Below are 20,893 nucleotides of genomic sequence, written 5' to 3'. Positions count from 1 at the left end.
TTCTAGTCAGTGGTTCAGTAGTGCTTCTAGTCAGTGGTCCAGTAGTGCTTCTAGTCAGTGGTTCAGTAGTGTGTCTAGTCAGTGGTCCAGTAGTGTTTCTAGTCAGTGGTTCAGTAGTGTTTCTAGTCAGTGGTTCAGTAGTGTTTCTAGTCAGTGGTTCAGTATTGCTTCTAGTCAGTGGTTCAGTAGTGTTTCTAGTCAGTGGTTCAGTAGTGTTTCTAGTCAGTGGTCCAGTAGTGTTTCTAGTCAGTGGTTCAGTAGTGCTTCTAGTCAGTGGTCCAGTAGTGTTTCTAGTCAGTGGTTCAGTAGTGTGTCTAGTCAGTGGTTCAGTAGTGTTTCTAGTCAGTGGTTCAGTAGTGCTTCTAGTCAGTGGTTCAGTAGTGTGTCTAGTCAGTGGTTCAGTAGTGTTTCTAGTCAGTGGTTCAGTAGTGTTTCTAGTCAGTGGTTCAGTAGTGTTTCTAGTCAGTGGTCCAGTAGTGTTTCTAGTCAGTGGTTCAGTAGTGTTTCTAGTCAGTGGTTCAGTAGTGTTTCTAGTCAGTGGTTCAGTAGTGTGTCTAGTCAGTGGTTCAGTAGTGTTTCTAGTCAGTGGTTCAGTAGTGTTTCTAGTCAGTGGTCCAGTAGTGTGTCTAGTCAGTGGTTCAGTAGTGTTTCTAGTCAGTGGTTCAGTAGTGTTTCTAGTCAGTGGTCCAGTAGTGTTTTTAGTCAGTGGTTCAGTAGTGTTTCTAGTCAGTGGTTCATTAGTGTGTCTAGTCAGTGGTTCAGTAGTGTTTCTAGTCAGTGGTTCAGTAGTGTTTCTAGTCAGTGGTTCAGTAGTGTTTCTAGTCAGTGGTTCAGTAGTGTTTCTAGTCAGTGGTTCTAGTGTTTCTAGTCAGTGGTTCAGTAGTGTTTCTAGTCAGTGGTCCAGTAGTGTTTCTAGTCAGTGGTCCAGTAGTGTTTCTAGTCAGTGGTTCAGTAGTGTTTCTAGTCAGTGGTTCTAGTGTTTCTAGTCAGTGGTTCAGTAGTGTTTCTAGTCAGTGGTCCAGTAGTGTTTCTAGTCAGTGGTTCAGTAGTGTTTCTAGTCAGTGGTTCAGTATTGCTTCTAGTCAGTGGTTCAGTAGTCTTTCTAGTCAGTGGTTCAGTAGTGTGTCTAGTCAGTGGTTCAGTAGTGTGTCTAGTCAGTGGTTCAGTAGTGTTTCTAGTCAGTGGTTCAGTAGTGTTTCTAGTCAGTGGTCCAGTAGTGTGTCTAGTCAGTGGTTCAGTAGTGTGTCTAGTCAGTGGTTCAGTAGTGTTTCTAGTCAGTGGTCCAGTAGTGTGTCTAGTCAGTGGTCCAGTAGTGTTTCTAGTCAGTGGTTCAGTAGTGTTTCTAGTCAGTGGTCCAGTAGTGCTTCTAGTCAGTGGTTCAGTAGTGTTTCTAGTCAGTTGTCCAGTAGTGTTTCTAGTCAGTGGTCCAGTAGTGTTTCTAGTCAGTGGTCCAGTAGTGTTTCTAGTCAGTGGTCCAGTAGTGTGTCTAGTCAGTGGTTCAGTAGTGTTTCTAGTCAGTGGTTCAGTAGTGTGTCTAGTCAGTGGTTCAGTAGTGTTTCTAGTCAGTGGTTCAGTAGTGTTTCTAGTCAGTGGTTCAGTAGTGCTTCTAGTCAGTGGTTCAGTAGTGTGTTACTGTCTTCCTGTCACTGGCAGCTGCTTTGGCTTTGTTTTTTTCACAAACAAAAAAGCAAAAGCACGTGATATGTCTGCGTTCGATAGATCGGTCCGATCCTAAACCAGCAGGCCCAATGCGTGCCATGATGTAACTGTACATATTTAGGCCATATCACTTTTGGCTAATGCCTACTATCCTGATGGAGACACGTCTAGTGGTCTGGGAGGTGAAAGATGTTCTGGTCTGGAGGGATTAGGATTACTGCCAACACCCACTGCTGATATCTAATACGCTACACAGCGGAGGGAAGGAGGGAAGCCTCTAACGAAATAAGGGTGGCACTAATGGTGTCTATCCCGGCTCTTATCGTATATATATATTTCATAGCCTAGAGCTGCTAGTGTGTGTGTGTGTGTGTGTGTGTGTGTGTGTGTGTGTGTGTGTGTGCGTGTGCGTGCAATAGAGAGGAAGTACAGGGTGATTAGTATAATCTCAATAGTTTCAATGGTCTGCTGCCCGTGAGCTTATCTCAAACCAGAAAATCAGCCTAAAATTCGAACTCCGCCATCTGTACATAATATACGTACATACCGGGATTATCTTTATGAAGGACGCTGAATTCTGTTATAGGGTTAATCTGGGGGCGGCTCAATATGCTTACGGAGAAAACATTTATTAATAAATGCAAATCATCATCTGAATGACTCATCATGTGATTTCCCAGAAAGCTATGTTCCATGTTCACCACGCGTGTAGATTCTAATCCTGCTATATGCTGGTTGCTGTGTCTGGCGAGACTTCACTTCAACTTCAAATAACTTTATTTTCCTTTTCGGAACTTCATTTGTGCAGTGGTTAAAAGACAAACATACAGTCACAATACATAGACACTCACCACTATAAAAAAAATAAACACCAGCTTCGTTAAAACTGCAGTAAAAAAGACCACTATATAAAAAAACACCAACTACATTAAAACTACAGTACTTAAAGCATGATATATTCAAATCCATGTGGAGCAGTTCTATATGTATATAAATAATAAATAATAGTAGTACAGGTGATATGTGTCCATCAGGGTGGAAGGGGGAGTCTATTTTAAGTAGTCCAAAGTCCTTGGGGGGGGGGGGGGGGGATATACACTCTTTTTCTGGACACTTTTTGTATCACAAACAGTACTGTATTTGCAAATCTGATATGTCATAAATGTCTAGATGTAGCAGTACTGTATGTCATATATGTTATGATGAATTGAAAATGGGGGACCCTGATGTAAACAAGACGAAAGTCTTTCTCTGGTCTGCAACCCCTTAACAATTGTATGTATTGAGCTGTACTGTACTGTACCCATTCTGCAATCTGTTAATAAAGTGTTCAATCAATCAATCAGGGGGAGTCTAGTTTAAGTAGTCCAAAGTCCTTGGGGGGGGGGGGCAGTCCGGCCTCCACCAGACCTAGGTGCTCAGCAGTCTGATGGACGTTTCCTGTCTGACCTGTGGCTCCTCCTGTGTGCAGGTCATCAACTTCAGCTCCGGCGAGGTGGGGCACGGTCAGAACGAGTTCACCAGGAGAGTGGGCTTCAGCGTGGCCATGCCCTCCGCCAACATCTCCATCTACATCAACGACACCCAGGAGTCCGACTCGGGACAATACATCTGCAACGTGCTCGTCCCCGGAGGGGTCTCTCCGTCGCCTGGGGAGCTGCGCCTTACCGTCAAAGGTAATAATAATAATAATAACTTCATTTTATATAGCGCCTTTCAAGGGACCCAAGGTCGCTTTACATAGGGGGGGGGGATAACAAAGTAACAGACAGTGGACAGACACAACATATACATATAAAGTGAGAGATTAGGGGTTAAAGGCCAAGTTGAAGAGGTGGGTTTTGAGCAGTTTTTTGAATGCGTCCAGAGTTGGGGCGGTGCGGAGTTCTGCAGGGAGGGAGTTTCAGAGGGTGGGAGCTGCCACACTGAAAGCTCTGTCCCCGAAGGTCCGCAGTCTGGTTCGGGGACAGGGATGGAGAGCTGACCAGTGTCCGTGGATCGCACAGACCGTGACTGAGTGTAGGGGTGGAGGAGGTCAGTGAGGTACTGAGGTGCCAGAGCGTGGAGGGATTTGTAGGTGAGCAGGAGGGTTTTGTAGGTGATGCAGGATTTGATGGGGAGCCAGTGGAGGTGGATGAGGGTGGGAGTGATGTGCTGCCAGGGTTTGGTGCGGGTTAGACGGTTAGAACACTGGCAGCTGAATTTTTAACATGCTGGAGCCTGTCCAGGGTTTTGCTTGGGACCCCGGACAGGACCCCGTTACAGTAGTCCAGGCGGGAGGTGACAAAGGCATGGATGAGGGTCTCAGCTGTGGAGTCGGAAAGTGATGGTCGGAGTCTGGAGATATTTCTGAGATGGAAGAAGGCGGATTTGGTGACGGAACTGACATGGGCTTGGTAGGAGAGGGTGGAGTCCAGGATAACGCCCAGGTTGCGGACCTTAGGGGAAGGGCAGATGGAGCAGCCGTCTATGTTGAGGGTGAGATCCCCAACCTTCCGGAGCAGGGCCTTGGGTGCCACAACCATGAGCTCAGTTTTATTGTTGTTGAGTTTGAGAAGATTAGATGACATCCAGGTTTTTATTTCATGAAGGCAGTTGACAAGGGAGCGTGGGGGGAGCTGGGTGGAGAGGTGAAGGTCAGCGCTGAAGTTTAAAAAAAGTTCCAATGAATAAATGGTGAGCACTATTGCACAGTCAAAAAAAAGCAATTGCTATATAATTTGAAAGCCCCATTTGAAAACATATTGCAACTCAAGCTCCATAGAAATTGTAGTTGGCTAAGGAGCGCTGTTTCACTTATGCAGGTAATTGGTCTCGCATAGCCAGACCTCTCTCCCACACTACCATACGTTGGCACCGTGCAGTAGAGTCATCTGGAAGAACTCATTATCATTGTGCATTAGGAAATAAAAGAAATGTCTGGCTTGTTTATATTTGTCAAACCAATCATCAGTTGTCTGAGTTGCAAATAGCGTCTGGGGAGAAATGTTTCTTTGTCAAAGTTTTCCATCCATGAGAGTATAGCTTGCTAGTTCCAATGCTTGTTTTTGTTGATCCTGGTGACGGGGATTTTAAAAACGGTAGAGAAAAAAAATAGGAAGGGGAAGTAGCTAGTACCAATGGGAGGCAGGTAGTCAGTGCCAACATCCTGTGAGTCAGACTAGTGGTCAATAAGCCATAACTACGAAATTCCAAGACATTCTTCTTTGCATGTTGAAAATGAAAAAGCCTTTAAAGCTACAATGCTTAAGATTTTAGAACATTAAGCATTTTTAGTAGTCGAATCTACGCAGTCCTTATTCAACACAGTCCGGCAATGTGTGCTTATTCCAATTAAATTCAGTTTGAGCTTCTCTGATTGGTTAGAAGGGGGAGCCTTAGGGAGCTCCCGTAGCTTACCGCATATCTCGGCGCTATTTCTGCGTCAGGGAAAACCGTGCTCGTCACGGATCTGGGGGACACGAGTTCGATTCCCGGACCCGCCGTCATTTCTCAGAATGTCTTCCCCTGCTCTACATCCCATTTCAACCTGTTTCTGTCGGTCATGCTTGACCAGAAAAGCGATAAACGCTAAAAAATAAAGTTTAAAAAAAAAAAAAGAAGGGGGAGCCTTAGAATGGAATATATCTGTACTACTGCTACCCTGGTCGCTTGAAGCCTTTTTACAACGCATCGCCGTTTCCGGGTTCCCGTTTTGCGCTCTGATTGGCCAGGTCATGTGACATGAGCGCCAATCGTGGGACGGCAAGTTTCTACACTGGTTAAGCTTAAGTTGGTTAAGGTTAGAGTTTGTCTTAGAGCGTGACGGCAAGTTATTTTCGCCGGTTAAGCTTAGGCACTAATTTCGAAGTTGGTTAAGGTTAGAGTTTGTCTTAGAGCATGGCGATAGAACGCCAGGTAGTTTGCAGGCTATTCGACGCGGAAATGGGCAAACACGCTATTGGGCGCACATGTCACATGACCTGGCCAATCAGAGCGCCGGAAACGCGGATGCGTTGTAAAAAGGCTACACGCACCCTGGTCAATGAAACGCACTCACTGTAGACTGTGAGTCAGTGTGTCCATGTTGAGGTGTGTAAACAAAGTATTTACACATTGTAGCTTTAATCCTGTTAAGCTGTAGCCCTATTTTCAGAGATTTTGCCTAAAGGTACATGCCTAAGTAAATGGAAGATTGCTCCACTTCTACAAGGTAAATTTGCATGTTCTTGGTATCTAGGAACATCTAGGGACCTGTGGGTATGTATTCCCAGTGTCAGAAATATTGTGCCTGTTACTAGGCTTGAGTAAATTGTAAAATAATAACACCATGTTACAATTGCGCCGCAAGAGATTTTGCTCACTGAGCTCATTCAGCATCTTCTTGAGATCAAGTGTACAAAAGAAATCTAAGCAAAGAAATAAAGGGAAGATGATTAAACAGAAGGATTTGTAGATACAGTAATAAATTATAATCCATTTGAATTATAAATTCATATTTGACCTTGACCTTATTATCGCCAAATCATACATCTATGGGTAGGGGAAAGGCTCCTCTTTCCAATGGCAGTCTTGAATCTGGATTTAGTCATTTCCTCACGGTTTTACTATAAAAGAGATATAATTAGCATTTTAAATTCTTATTTTCGGTAAATCGTATAAAACATCGGTAAAAATGAAAATATACACTTTGACTGCTGTTTTGATAGGGTTAAGGTCTTTGTAGAGCCTTTACCTATAAGCCTACTGCGAGGGGCAAGTGGGCTGGCTTGAGTTAGACGCGTGCTTGAAGAATTCAATGTCCATAGTGCTCGTATCATTTTCGATATGCCAATCCATTTATTGACCTTTTTTCCACCAAGTAATATAATACAAAAAACTCTTTAACTAATTACACTGAACGCCGACCTATACGGCACATCAACATGAACACGGTCAAAAACTGTTTGGCTATTCCCCTTGCACACCTGGGGCTCGTCACCCACTGATCAGTATAAATGGGTAACCAACCCCTGTGGTGGTTGTCATGGTGACTGAAAATGCCACACCTCTGCACCGTGAGTACAAATAAAACGAAATAAACAGAAAGGCTTTTTGGCTCCAACAGTCTTTACTTAACCCAGTGGCACGATTTGCGACGTGCCACTTTGCCGACCTCTAGCAGCTCGGGTGTGCATTTCTTTTAATACAATATATAGATATAATTAAAGCCCTATTTGTTGCCTGTTGATTGCCCTTTCGGGTGACAAAATCCGTTCAGCGGTTCTCGAGTTACATGCCGATATGTGAGGCGCGCCGTGCACCAAAGTACACATTACCACCCCCGACTCCCGGGGCTCTCGCTCCGTCAATCATTTGGCGATCTCGAAACATTTTGGACAGGGTTGTAGCCAATGAGTGTGGCTTTCCAATGATACCCCACATGGGGATCTAATACGGTCTGTATTGATCGATTTATGATAAAGAAAAGCAGACCTTACAGCTTAACAGGTTAATGAAAGCGTACGCTAAGGCTCTACTCTGGATTTGGGAATTCACTCTGGCTCAAACTGTTGCTTGGGGATTCAATGTATTAGGTTCCTCCACTCATAACCAACAGATGGATACAGGGGTCATAACCTTTTCTTTCAAATATGCAAAGTTGTCATTAACTCTTGGACTTTGTTTTGGTATGGATTAAAGCTTACTCTTCCAGGTCAATCGGAGATCATTGCTTTTGATTATTTATCGGTCTGGGTGAGACAAATTCCTGCTGCAACAACATCCCAGCTATCTAGAGCATACCAAAGGTCAAGTTCACTGTGACCTCACGTCCATCCTATTCTCTCGCGAACACGATATCTCAGGAACACCTGGAGGGAATTTCTTCAAATTTGTCACAGACATCCATTTGGACTCAAGGATGAACGGTTTTGGTGGCCAAAGGTCAAGGGCACTGTGATCTCACATCCAGATCCCATTCTCTCGTGAATGCGATATCTCAGTCTAGACTACTACTTGTATTGGTTCAGTAGCTATTTACATGGTAGGCAACAGTATGTCGATATAAACAATCACAAATCAATACAAATGGACATCAAATATGGGGTCCCCCAGGGGTCAATTCTAGGGCCTTTACTATTCATCCTGTATATAAATAATTTAGTCAACTCTTCTGAAATTCTTTGTATGAACCCCTCATTAATTATTGTAATGTCATATGGTGCAACACTTACCCCAGCCATCTCAAGAAACTTGAAAGTTTACAAAAGAAAATACTACGAGTAGTGTCATGGTCCGGGTTTAATACGCCCTCACACCCTTTGTTCCATCACTTTGGTCTCCTGAGGCTTGCTGAGTTTAATGTACACCAAAATGCATCAATTATGTATCAAGTTGTAAACAACATGAATCACAGACTGTCTGAGCTTGTCCCAGTCTGCCGTCCACTGCACATCCATAACACAAGAAATAGGCATCTTATCTTTGGCAAGAGGAGAAAACTCAAATGTGCCAGCCTAAGTATAGCATGCAGGGGCCCGCAGATCTGGAACGAGCTTGACGAGTCTGAAACTGTCAAAATCCATCACAACCTTCAAAAAATTACTGAAAGAGGAACTGCTTAAATCATATCTCTAAATAGAATCCATATTTAGGTATATTAATTGTCTGTATTTATGTAGCTATGTTGTATGTTTGTTAGTAGGTAGGTATGTAAGCCTACCCACGTTGTATGTTTTTGTTTGTTTATATTCTGTTTATATTTGTGATCAGGCTCCCTCCAAAAGCTTTAAATAGCTTCTTGGGAGACCTGGCACATGCACACAATCTCGACGATGACGTTTTCACATGAAGATATGTATATGTGGCGGCCGGGTAGCGCAGCGGACTAAGCATCTGTCTACCACCACAGAGCCAGTGGGATCTAATCCGGCTGTGGTGCCTCCGGCTTGGCCGACCGTCCATACTAACACAATTGACAGTGTTAGCGGGTGGGAAGCGGGCGTGGGTGGGTCCTGGTCGTTGTAAACAGCGACTCCTACAGTTCGGTCGGGGCGCCTGCACAGCAAGGGAAGGATCTGGGAGAGGTGGTGTGACCTTCCACACGTTACACTCTCCCAGTGAGAGTCCGCGCTGCCAGGTGAAAAGAATCGGTGGGCTGGGTACACATGTGTCGGAGGAAGCATGTGATAGTCTCCGCCCTCCCAAACCGACGGTAGGGGGTAGAGTGCGCAACGACCAGGAAGGGGATTGGGAATTGGCATAACGACTAACATTGGGATGGGAGAAAGAAATGGAAAAAGAAAGGGGGAAAAAGATAATAATAAAAAAAAATAAGATATGTTATGTAATATATTGTGTGTGAATAAATTCATTCATTCATTGATCTAGGTTAACTGCGCCCCCATGCGCAGGCCCTGTCCCTACAGCTAAGCCTCGCTTCCCGTTGTTTAGAACATGTTCTGTTTGAATCTTGGTTCAAAACATCTTAACCCTTTCACTACCACACTACAGAAGGTTAACCCTTTCACTATCACACTACAAGGGGTTAACACTTTCACTACCACACTACAGATGGTTAACCTTTCACGACCACACTACAGAAGGTTAACCCTTTCACTACCACACTATAGTAGTGTGGTTAATGTGGCCATATTGACCCCTGTTTACTGTGAGTGAGTTTCATTGGCAGTGATATTCCACTCTAAAGTTTCATACAGAGGCTTGCCCTTCTATCCAGTCGGAGAAGCTCAAAGGGAATCTTATTTGAATAAGCATTTTTAGTGGCCGAATCTACGCAGTCCTCATTCAACACAGTCCGGCAATGTGTGCTTATTCCAATTAAATTCAGTTTGAGCTTCTCTGATTGGTTAGGAGGAGCCTCTCTGTGGAACCTTAGAATGGATTATATCTAGGGATGCTCGATATTGGCTTTTTTACCGATACCTATATACCGATATTGTCCAACTCTTAATTTCCAATACCGATATCAACCGATACCGATATATGCAGGGTTTCCCCCCTTAATTTCAGGTAATTAACATTACATATCTCTTGTTGTGGAATTAACACAACATTATGCATACTTTTGACAATAAATAAAATCAGAATTTGTTCTTACTTGCTTGCCTGGGTAAATAAAGGTTATAGAAATGTAATTTCTTTTTTATTTTTTTTTATTTTTTTATAAATGATACAGATCTTTTCCGATATCACATTTTAATGCCGATATCGGCCGATAATATCGGTAGGCCGATAATATCGGACATCCCTAATTATATCTGTACTTCCCTGGTCAATGAAACGCACTCACTGTAGACTGTGAGTCAGTGTGTCCATGTTGAGGTACTGTATGTAAACAAAGCATTTACACATTGTAGCTTTAATGAAAGGGGTTTGCCGCGTACGCTAAGGCTCTGCTCTGGATTTGGGAATTCACTCTGGCTCAAACTGTTGCTTGGGGATTCAATGTATTAGGTTCCTCCACTCATAACCAACAGATGGATACAGGGGTCATAACCTTTTCTTTCAAATATGCAATGTTGTCATTGACCCTTGGACTTTGTTTTGGTATGGATTAAAGCTCACTCTTCCAGGTCAATCGGAGATCATTGCTTTTGATTATTTATCGGTCTGGGTGAGACAAATTCCTGCTGCAACAACATCCCAGCTATCTAGAGCATACCAAAGGTCAAGGGCACTGTGACCTCACATCCATATCCCATTCTCTCGTGAATGTGATATCTCAGTCTAGACTACTACTTGTATTGATCTAGGTTAACTGCACCCCCATTGCGCAAGCCCTGTCCCTACAGCTAAGCCTCGCTTCCCGTTGTATCTCTTGAACCATTTGGAATACAGTCTCACGGTTTGTGTCATCCGTTTACATTGGTCTATGTTTAATAATAATAATAATAATAATAATAATTCATTACATTTATATAGCGCTTTTCTAGACACTCAAAGTGCTCCCCACAATGTAGGGTGGAAATTGCCTCCTTCACCACCACTGGTAGCACCCAACCTTGGGCTACGCAGGCTCAATGGCTGCCATACACTGGCACCAGACACACATCACACGACTACACAATGGCTGAACAGCTCAAGAGACAGGGATTGATATCAGCCAATTAAGGGGAAGGGATGATTAGGTGGCCTTGATGTCAGAGACCTGATTGGGAATTTGGCCAGGAACGTCGGGGGAACCGCCTACTCTTTGCGATAGGCGTCCTGGGTTCTTTAATGACCGAATTCAGTCAGGACCTCGGTTTAGCGTCTCATCCGAAGGACGGCACTCGCATCTATATACGGTGTCCCTATCACCATAACAGGGGCATTGTTACCGTCAGAAGACAGAGTGCCCCCTGCTGGACAACAACACCACTTTCTGACAACGGCTTTGACCGGGGCTCGAACCGGTGATCTTCCGATCATGAGTCCGGAGCTCTACTCATGTAGCCACGCTGCTGTTTGCCCTGCCCCCCCTACATCTAAGCCCCACCCTCTTTCATATCTCGTGAAGCGTTTGTCACAGAGACTCGCGGGAGCCACCGCTGGACTCAGCGGGGAGATCCGCCGCCCCCCACTGGCTACCGGTTGGCGGAGGCAAACAACTGTGAGGCGGTATTTCTAATTGATTCTGATTCTTTGTCTTATGTATCACCCTTCCCCCCCCCCTTCTCTCTCTCTCTCTCTCTCTCTCTCTCTCTCTCTCTCTCTCTCTCTCTCTCTCCAGTCCCCCCCTCTCCCCCGGTGTGCACCATGGTGGGGAGTACGGTGGTGAACGGGAACGTGACCCTGAGCTGTAAGTCGAGCCACGGGAAGCCTGTCCCTCAGTACAAATGGACCAAGGCCGCTCCCAAGTCTGAGGTGTTCTTCTCCCCCATGCAGAGTGAGTAGTAATCATAATAATTATAATTATAAGAAAAAAACGAAATGATATTCATCTTCCACCACTCCCAGATCACAGAGAACACACAACCGCTCCTCCTCCTCAGGTTTACCTTGGAATCTACCCACTTCCACAGCCAATGCCATTGGGCACACAGAGACTTCCGTCTTCTCTTTAAGTTTAACATTACATAAGGTTCAGTAAAAAAAGAATATATATATATATATATGGAATTACGGCAATATTTAAAATTAAATGGGTTTTGGATATAGGCAATATTCCAAAGTTTTTTTATCATCATAATTATTGCATACGGTAGCTTTTGAAAACTACAGCATGTACAGTGTGTTTTTATCCTGGGCCCACATTGCACAACATTAGGTAGATTGCAAGAGAATGTGACAGCAGCATTGCATCTCAGCTCTCTCAGTGTTAGTCTGAGCTCGTTATTTGGATAGTTGGTAAATAGGTTATTTGGATTGTATTGTATTTTGGAATCAAGGACAGTGCTTGATTCCAAAATGGAGCTTACAGAATGTCTTGTAAGATGTAATGTGTTCTGCAGGCCAGACAAAGGTTGTCAAGGGGCAGAACTTTCACTTTTCCAATGGATGTTCTAGAAAGGTCCCACGAGAAAGATGCCCTATCCTCCTCAAAGGCCCCATGAAATCAAAATAGATGTTTGTAATTTCCTGGGGGAATTTTCTTTTGATGAGACATCCAGCAGTATACACATTTTTGCGTCCAATGAAATGCTTTCTAGAATGACATTTACAGCACATTGTAACTGAGCTAGCACTCTTGCCTCTTTAACTAAATTGAACAAATGTTAGCCCGCTAGCTAATGGGTCGACCGTAATGCACATTCAGCACTATTGGCTACTATAAATGCCAATCAATATCCATGACAAGTCCCTCTCTAGCTTCCTGGTTTTACAGGAAACACATAAATGTGGAATCAAATAACGTGTTGATAGCCGTGTCATGGGGACTTTCACATGTGGCATGAAATCCTATTGAGATTGAATATTTGCCTTGCATAGAGGAAAAACGGTTCTGGTTTTATGTTATTCACTGTGCATATGCTTGTATTATATGTTGTGCTATTCAGAAGGTTTGTTCCAGGAAATAGAGGATGAACCAGAGATGTGGGAGGTGCTGTGTCTGAATAAAGGGACTTAGGCTGACTGACAGAGTATTGACATAATTATCACCTCTCCTCGCCTCTCCTCTCCTCTCCTCTCCTCTCCTCTCCTCTCCTCTCCTCTCCTCTCCTCTCCTCTCCTCTCCTCTCCTCTCCTCTCCTCTCCTCTCCTCTCCTCTCCTCTCCTCTCCTCTCCTCTGCTCTGCTCTGCTCTTCTATTCTCTTCTTTGCTCTTATTTTCTCCTATTTTCTTCTCTTCTCTCCTCTCTTCTCTCATCTTCTCTTCTTTTCTCTTTTGTCATCTCTTCGAAAAAGGCTTCTGACTAGTTCCGAGTTCTAGATAATTTTGCATGCTCAATTACATGCACACCTGTCCACCAACACACATATGCTGCTCAGTCAAACACATGTAACCACGTACAGTACATCCTCTTACATGCACACCTGTCCACCAACACGCATATGCTGCTCAGTCAAACACATGTAACCACGTACAGTACATCCTCTTAGATGCTCGCTGCTGCGAAAAAGCACTGATCCTCTTTATTTTCCTGCACTGGCGCACTGACACTGAACTGTCAATACTCCACTCTGCTATCACTGCTTATCCTGCAATCTCTCTCTCCCTCTCTCTCTCTCTCTCTCTCTCTCTCTCTCTTGATCCTCTCTCAGCACTTCTCTTTCCTGCTAATCTCAGCCTGTAACCAGGGTTCGCACAAGGTCCTTGAAGTGCTTAAAGTGCTTGATTTTTGACCAAAAAAGTCAAGGCCTGGTATTCCTTGAAAACAGCCAATTTTTTAACAAGGTGCTTAAAAAGTCGTTGAAATTCAAATCAACCATTCACATTGAAAGTTTTGTTCATCTATGATCAAATTGTTCTAAATCAAGAATTTTTCTTATTTTTATTTAAAGTGTAACTACTTGTCGGAAATTGGTTTTAATCCATAAATATTGGATCCGATTTTTTTCCTATAAAAAACGGCATTTAAAAGTGAATTGGATCAGTTTAAATGCCCTTTTACAATGAAAAATAGTGCTTGGAAAAGTACTTGAAAGTCCTTGAATTTCATTTTGCAATGTCTGTGGGAACCCTGTCTAACCTAACAAGCCCCAAATCCTCTCTTGATCAGCCCTCAGTGAGGCCCGAGGTGGCTTTGGGACAGAGTACATGTTGCCCTCATCAGTTTGTTCCATTTCTCCATCCTCATGTCAGTCATGCTCTCTCTCTCTCTCTCTCTCTCTCTCTCTCTCTCTCTCTCTCTCTCTCTCTCTCTCACTCTCTCTCTCTCTCTCTCTCTCTCTCTCTCTCTCGCTCTCTCTCTTTCTCTTTTTCTGTCTGTCTGCCATCTTTCCTGCTGCATGACCCTCAGAATGGAGGTCCTGCCCCCCGCCCTTGCTTGTCCTAGGGTTCATGGGTAAGGGTTTCATTCATATGCCTGAATGATGGTTAAAATGCGGATCCGTTACTATATCTATATATGTCCTACTCTTACTAGTTACGCTGCCGGCCAGTATGACTACTATCATACTGTCTTTATACCTGTATCACTGTACATATACAGATGTATTTGTGAGCAGCCTATATGATACAGTATAGACCACTGCAACACTTCCGGTATTCTGAAATCATGGGAGAGAGAGCGGGGGGAGAAAATGAATGAATGTGGATGAGAGCCTTGACATTAAGTGGTTGTAGCTACGGCTGTGGGGGACCTGGAGACATGATCCAATATACTTTTATACGCATGAGTCTCCTGAACACGGAGATACCAATCCCAAGTCGATCTGCACTTTCTCGGCAGAGCTATACTCACTTTTCCGCACCTACTCCTGAACTACGTATGCGCAGATTGCCCACGGAGTCTCTCTGGATTCTCCAGAGATATAGGTTTATCAATCTGCTTGGGAGTTTGGGAGTAGGTGCGGAAAAGTGACTATAGCTCGGCAGAGAAAGTGCCGATCGACTTGGGATTGGTCTCTCCGTGTTCAGGAGACTCAGGCGTTTAAAAGTCAATGTAACGCGGAAGTGCAGTGGTCTATATTATGCACTAGGTTGACACTAAGTGGGTGTAGCTAAAAAAAAAAAAAATTGAGCGATCCTCCTCCACACAGCTGATTGGACAGGCTTGTATAGATGTTAAGGGAAGTGGCCAATCACAGAAGACATTAGTTGGATAAGTTACACATTCACACCATGACAATTACATATCAAACGTCCCCAGAAGGAGGCAGCAGATGTTCTTTTCCCCCTAAAGAAACCTTTTTAACCATGAATCAGGCAGTACCACACCATCAATACCATACCACACCATCTTCACACCCCAGCCCCACCCCACCTTCTTGTGTACACCACAGTCCTAGGAGCAGTGGTGCAGTGGTGATTTCATAGGTGGTTGCACTGTGTTCTAATGACGTCACGTGCGCCCGCGCATGCGCATAAATGTTCCCTCGCGAATAAAGACTATGCCTAATTGCCTCTAGGAATGGAATGTAACACATTTCATTCACCGGTTTTGTGTTGAATGGTCCAACTGTGGTATTTGAACACACCTGGCGACCTGAGCTATTGTTATGCAAAGTAGCCGTGAAGAAGAAGAAGTGGTGGAACGGTGTGCAACCCCATCCCATGATGACCACTGCATCACTGCCTAGGAGGCAGAATGCCGTGGAGTCTAGTCTAATTCCAGGACAAACGACCATATTCACACAGAGGTTATTTTGTGTCATGCTCAGGCTGGGATTTCTTTCCGCCGTGTTCAACAGTTTGGTTACATCCAAAAGCGTGTGGTGTGTGTAAAGGGGAACTACGCCCATTTTCTAAATGTTATTCCTCTGGTCTAAGACAGTCCAAACATATTTATAGTAAACGTGAGCAACTCTGTCCCAAATCCAAAAACTATAGTCACTCAAATGTCTCAAAAGTATAATGTCTGACATTGCTCCATAGACATTGAATTGGGAAATATTTTATAGATGATGAAGCCACTACTATAGAATGCAGCTTATTTGGGTATAAAAAAAAGAAAGCAAACATTCAGTGGATCCACAAATCAGTCTCCCATTCATTGCCAATGGAGCAGCTCCAGACTTTATCTTGACGTCACAAGTTTGATTCTTACTTCTCTGCTTTCTGGCTTCATGAGAGAGCAGCTCATGTTCACAAATATTGGTGGAACTTTCCTAGGCCCTGGAAATAACCTATTGGAATTCTTAATTTAGGTGGCGTCCCCTTTAAAGAAAAAATCAACCCAAATAGTAAATAGGTGTAACAGGGTGGGAATCACCAGAGGCCTCACGATACGATATTATCACGATACTTAAGTCACGATACAATAGTATTGCGATTCAAAATATATTGCGATATGCTGAGTATTGCGATATTAATTTTGCGATATATTGCGATTTATTACCTTTTTTCAACTGCAAAGTAAAACTTTGTCAACGTGTTTTATCTAATAAAATAAAGTTTTTTTTTATCCACTTTTTCTCCTTCTTTTTCAGTTTTTTCCTCCCATCCCAATTTAGTCATGCCAATTCCCCCCTCCCCTGTCTCGATCGTTGCTCGCATGTGCCCCCCACTGGTCGGTTGTAGGGAGGGTTGAAGAATCTATCGCATGTCCCCTCCGATACATGCAGAGTCAGCCAGCCACTTCTTTTCACCTGCCAGTGCGGACTCTCATTGGTGAGGTGTAACGTGTGGGAGGCTCACACTACCCTCGACATCTCCTGTCCTTGCTGTGCAGGCGCCCTGACCGACCTGTAGGAGTCGCTGTTTACAATGATCAGATTACCACCCATCGACTCCCCTCCCGCTGACTCTGCCAATTGAGTCAGTATGACGGCCGGCCCAAGCCGGAGGCAACGCTGACAGCCGGATTCGATACCGGTGTCTCACGCATTGGTGACGAGCGCTTAGACCGCTGCGCCACCCAGCCGCCCAATAAAATAAAGTTCAGTCTGTTCATCTCACTTCAATCATTTTTATTGCAGCAAATGGGATTTTCTCAAGCAGACAGATGTCAACACTGTAATCTGTGTTGCATGTACCTGACAAACTGAACTGTTTGTATTACAGTCATATTCCAACTTAACTGAATGCACATGTGTGTGTGTGTGTGTGTGTGTGTGTGTGTGGACTACTGTACTATTACAGGTATTGAAATGAACAATGCAACTTCCTTATACAAAAAAAATAAATACAAAAAAAAAATAATAAAAATATATTTCTTTTCAAATTAATAAATAATAAAATATCGATACTTGGCGTCCTTGTATCGATACAGTATCGCCACGCAAAGTATCGCAATACTACTACGTATCGATATTTTCCCCCACCACTTTCAAAGCTGAATGTCATCGCCAGAAAAGTTTAACGAAATTTCACAAATGTATCCGGTTTGATAAATAAATGTGACGCTACAGTGGAAGAGAGGTTCCCTCTTTACTACAGCATGGAACTAAATATTGCTTTTAGAATTCACCCATCGTCAAAGCCAGGAGATATGTAACCCTCCCCTTCCGTGGATTTGGTCCCGCATTGCACGAAAAATGTAAAGTTCAGAGTTTGTTTTGGGTTGATCTTTCTGCGAAACCTTTGAATGAGTTTTTCATTAGATGCCTATTGCCTGTATAGAGTACATCCTTTGAGGGAAGTGTGATGTGAGATGAAAGACTGTGACTCGGTGAAGATGTGACCCTCATCATCCCTCACCCTGTGTCTGAACCAAAGACTCAATATCATTATGGCAATGAAAGAAAAAAAAAAGTGTCTGGGGTCTGGAATGGCAAGGAGCACCTATGTAATTTTTCTCTGGATGTACATAACATTGCAGATTGCCAAACCCATACAAACACGAGGCAAAAACCCATTTTGCATGATATGTCATCTTTAAGTTATACCGGCAAAGGTTATATTTCATCTAACACATGATCTAACACATGTTTGCTGTCATATTTATAATATTTATTTACACTATAACTTTGCGTTTGTGGACTTTTATGTAAATTGCAAACAGTAATACACTATAGCCCGGGGAACAGTGAAGTATTACTGCAGGCATGACGTCATGCGTGTCTGGAATGGTGCCAATTATCATTCATTGCATTCCCGGTGTCGTAAGGGTAATGCCGTTCATTGACCTCGCCGAGCAATTCACATGTAATATGATTAATAACCCCTCGATATATATATAACGACGGCCGGCGCTGCATCCCTCCCAGCTCTGTCATTGGGACCTGATGAGGGCTGTGTGTGCGAAGCTTGAACTCACGCCAAGCTCTGGAGTCAGATGGTGCTCTGCTAATCTGTCACAATTGGGCTTACTTGTTCACAGCTGGTTTCCACGTGTCGGGGTGGAATCATCGCACAGTAACAACAAGTGCATTTCTTCACACTCGTCGAAAATCATAACGCATAACGTTTTTGTTAAAATAAGTGGTCTACGTGTTAAAATAATAGCTCTACGCTCCAACAGCCATCGCTGATATAGAGTGTCTGGTCATCAGTAACGTGGGTCTGCCTGCCAGTCCCTCCACTCTGCAGTAGACAGAAAATACATTTCCTGGTATCCCGTTCCCACTTTATCCAATCAGGAGAGATAACTCCACACTGCAAAAATAAGAAATAAAAACTAGTTTTTAAGCAAAATGTGTCCCTGAAACAAGTAACATGATCTGCCAGTGCAGTAAGCAAATTTGGCTTGGCAAGATTTCTTGAAGTAGAAATATCTAGGGTTCTCTCTCCTGATTGGAAGAGGTGGGATGGGATACCGGCACCTGTATTTTCTTCAGGGACTGGGAGACCCATGTTACTGACCAAAAACAGTGATCAGTGATGGCTGTTGAAATGTAGAGCTACTTAACACGTATTTTAACAAGAAAAATACCACTTACAGCACCTTTAACAGAAGATGTTTGCCAACATGTTCACTTAAACCACTGCGTACTTCGTGATGGAACGAGGACTTCGCGTCAGCTCCGTGACCTACGCGGCGCGCACCCACCCTTCCCAATGATGTCGTCGTAGCAGATGGTACAAATTAATGTCTTCAGACTTTGGGGCCGGAACAGCTGTCGGGACTCGGGACACAATTATTTGGTGAGGATTTTCTGGCCTCTTCCCACAAAATACAGGCTGATGTAATTTAGTTTGAACCCAGTGACACCCAACCGAGATGCCCTTGCTTGACCCGTTGGCTTGTATTTACCGCTCTGCTCGTGGGACGTGGCACGAGGCGGTGGCACAGGCCGGTTCTCTGTCTCTCGTGCCACACGCTCCGGCTCAGTGTTCGCGGTTTACTGTTAAGAAGACCTCGTCCCCCGCCGTCAAAGCAGGAGGGTGAATGATTCTTTAGGGATGGACGTTTGAAGGCATATCAATAATAAAATACTCTATTACAAATATTTTGGTTAATCGCTTAATTTAACTACTAATTTGCATTTATATAGCAGTTTTTATCCAAAGCGCTTTACAATTTTGTTCCTCACATTTTTACCCATTCACTCACACATTCACACACCGACGGCGGAGGCAACCATGCAAGGTGCCAACCTGCTCATCGGGAGCAATTAGGGGTTAAGTGTCTTGCTCAAGGACACTTCAACACGCTGCCCGGGAGGAGCGGGAATCTAACCGGGAACCTTCCAATTACCAGACGGCCGCTCTAGTCTCTACCTCCTACCACTCTGTCCCCCGCATATCAATATTCAAATATTCTATTAGAGATATTTTGATGAATCGGTTCATTGAAGTACAAATCCCCCCCCCCCCCAAAAAAATTTAAGAAAAAGAAAAACCACTCTGTGATCCTTGCCTTCACAAAAAAAAGCGTCATAATTGTGAGTGATTCCTATTTATTAGTCAATTCACTTAGGAAAACAATTCCAATTTGTTCAATTTATTGAACATATAAGAGAAAAGGCCTCGACACTGACACGCTGAATTAGTGCAGTTGACACGAACAAAACCGTCAGTCATAGGGGAACGCCAACGTCATTTAGAACGAACGTGTCCATCACTAACGCTCGCTCATCGCTGTCTCTTGTTGCGCCCACATTAAAATGTAAACACGCATCATGAGGAAAACATGCTGCAATATGACGTCTCGCAGAATGGATTCCGGGGGATTTGTCCCTCGTAACATAATGTGTGTTATTTTACAGCCTGTTATTCTACATGTTATTCTACATGTTGTTCTACATGTTATTCTACATGTTATTCAACATGTTATTCTACATGTTATTCTACGTGTTATTCTACATGTTGTTCTACATGTTATTATTCTACGTGTTGTTCTACATGTTATTCTACATATTATTCTACATGTTATTATTTTTTTTTATATATTTTATTTTACATTTTTCAGAACATTGTACAAACATGACAAACAGTATACCAACATGACATACAAACACACTCAGACAGTGAAAGTAAAAAAAAATGCATTAAAGAAGAAAAAAATAATAATAACAAATTTTGTACATTTGCTATTGCAACACGGTTACCAGCCATACATGACTGAGAAATATTGTGCTACATGTTATTATTCTATGTGTTATTCTACATGTTATTCTACGTGTTATTCTACGTGTTATTCTACATGTTATTATACATGTTATTATACATGTTCTACGTGTTATTATTCTACATGTTATTCTATGAGTTATTCTACATGTTATTATACGTGTTATTCTGCAGCCTGTATCCATAACAACACACCATTCTAAAGAGCAGCCGGAACAGATTGCGTGGCTTGAATGACAATCGCCCCCGCTGTGAAAAGCCAAAGTACATGACAGCAATATGCTGCAGGGCCAGAATGCCCCTCAAAACCTGTTCCGTATCTGTAGTGACCGAGCCCAGCAGTTTGTGATTTTGACTGATTATGAAAGTACAGATTGTAAGCTTTCAAGTGATGTGTCATACATTGCAATCTGAAAATCTAGTTAAACCTCAAGCCTCGGAGAAAACCAGAGAAAATCCAATCTAAAGTTTGGCTGCATTTTTAACACCTTGGCAGTCAGGTACTAGGTGTGAACAATAGCTCTTAAATCCACCCCTAAACACCCCACTGGATTAGCTGTCATCTGTCACTGTCAGTGACTCAACAGTACTTAGATGAAAATAGCTGGAGTAGATAGATAAGGTATATAGTAGTCTTAATAGTGTAAATGTGTAGTGTGAATACAGGTCACTGTTGTGTTACCTCCTGTACAGTCAATGGACCTATCTCAAACCCTGC

The 20,893-nt window shown here is 43.3% G+C and overlaps 1 protein-coding gene across 1 annotated transcript in view; it reads left to right on the top strand.

The window, feature by feature from the left end:
* The window catches only part of esamb (endothelial cell adhesion molecule b), a gene marked incomplete at both ends in the record, with an annotated part of 236,916 nt that overhangs the window by 213,708 nt on the left and 2,315 nt on the right, over positions 1 to 20,893 (top strand). Inside the window, 3 exons of the mRNA XM_084311015.1 lie at positions 3,131 to 3,335; positions 11,354 to 11,509; positions 14,024 to 14,068. Coding sequence (XP_084167141.1) covers positions 3,131 to 3,335; positions 11,354 to 11,509; positions 14,024 to 14,068 — 406 coding nt within the window. The remainder of the gene's footprint in view (positions 1 to 3,130; positions 3,336 to 11,353; positions 11,510 to 14,023; positions 14,069 to 20,893) is intronic.

The sequence above is a fragment of the Notolepis coatsorum genome, assembly GCF_963971535.1.
Source record: "Notolepis coatsorum genome assembly, chromosome: 1".
Classification (NCBI taxonomy): Eukaryota; Metazoa; Chordata; class Actinopteri; order Aulopiformes; family Paralepididae; genus Notolepis; species Notolepis coatsorum.
This window is presented reverse-complemented; position numbering and strand designations above follow the sequence as displayed.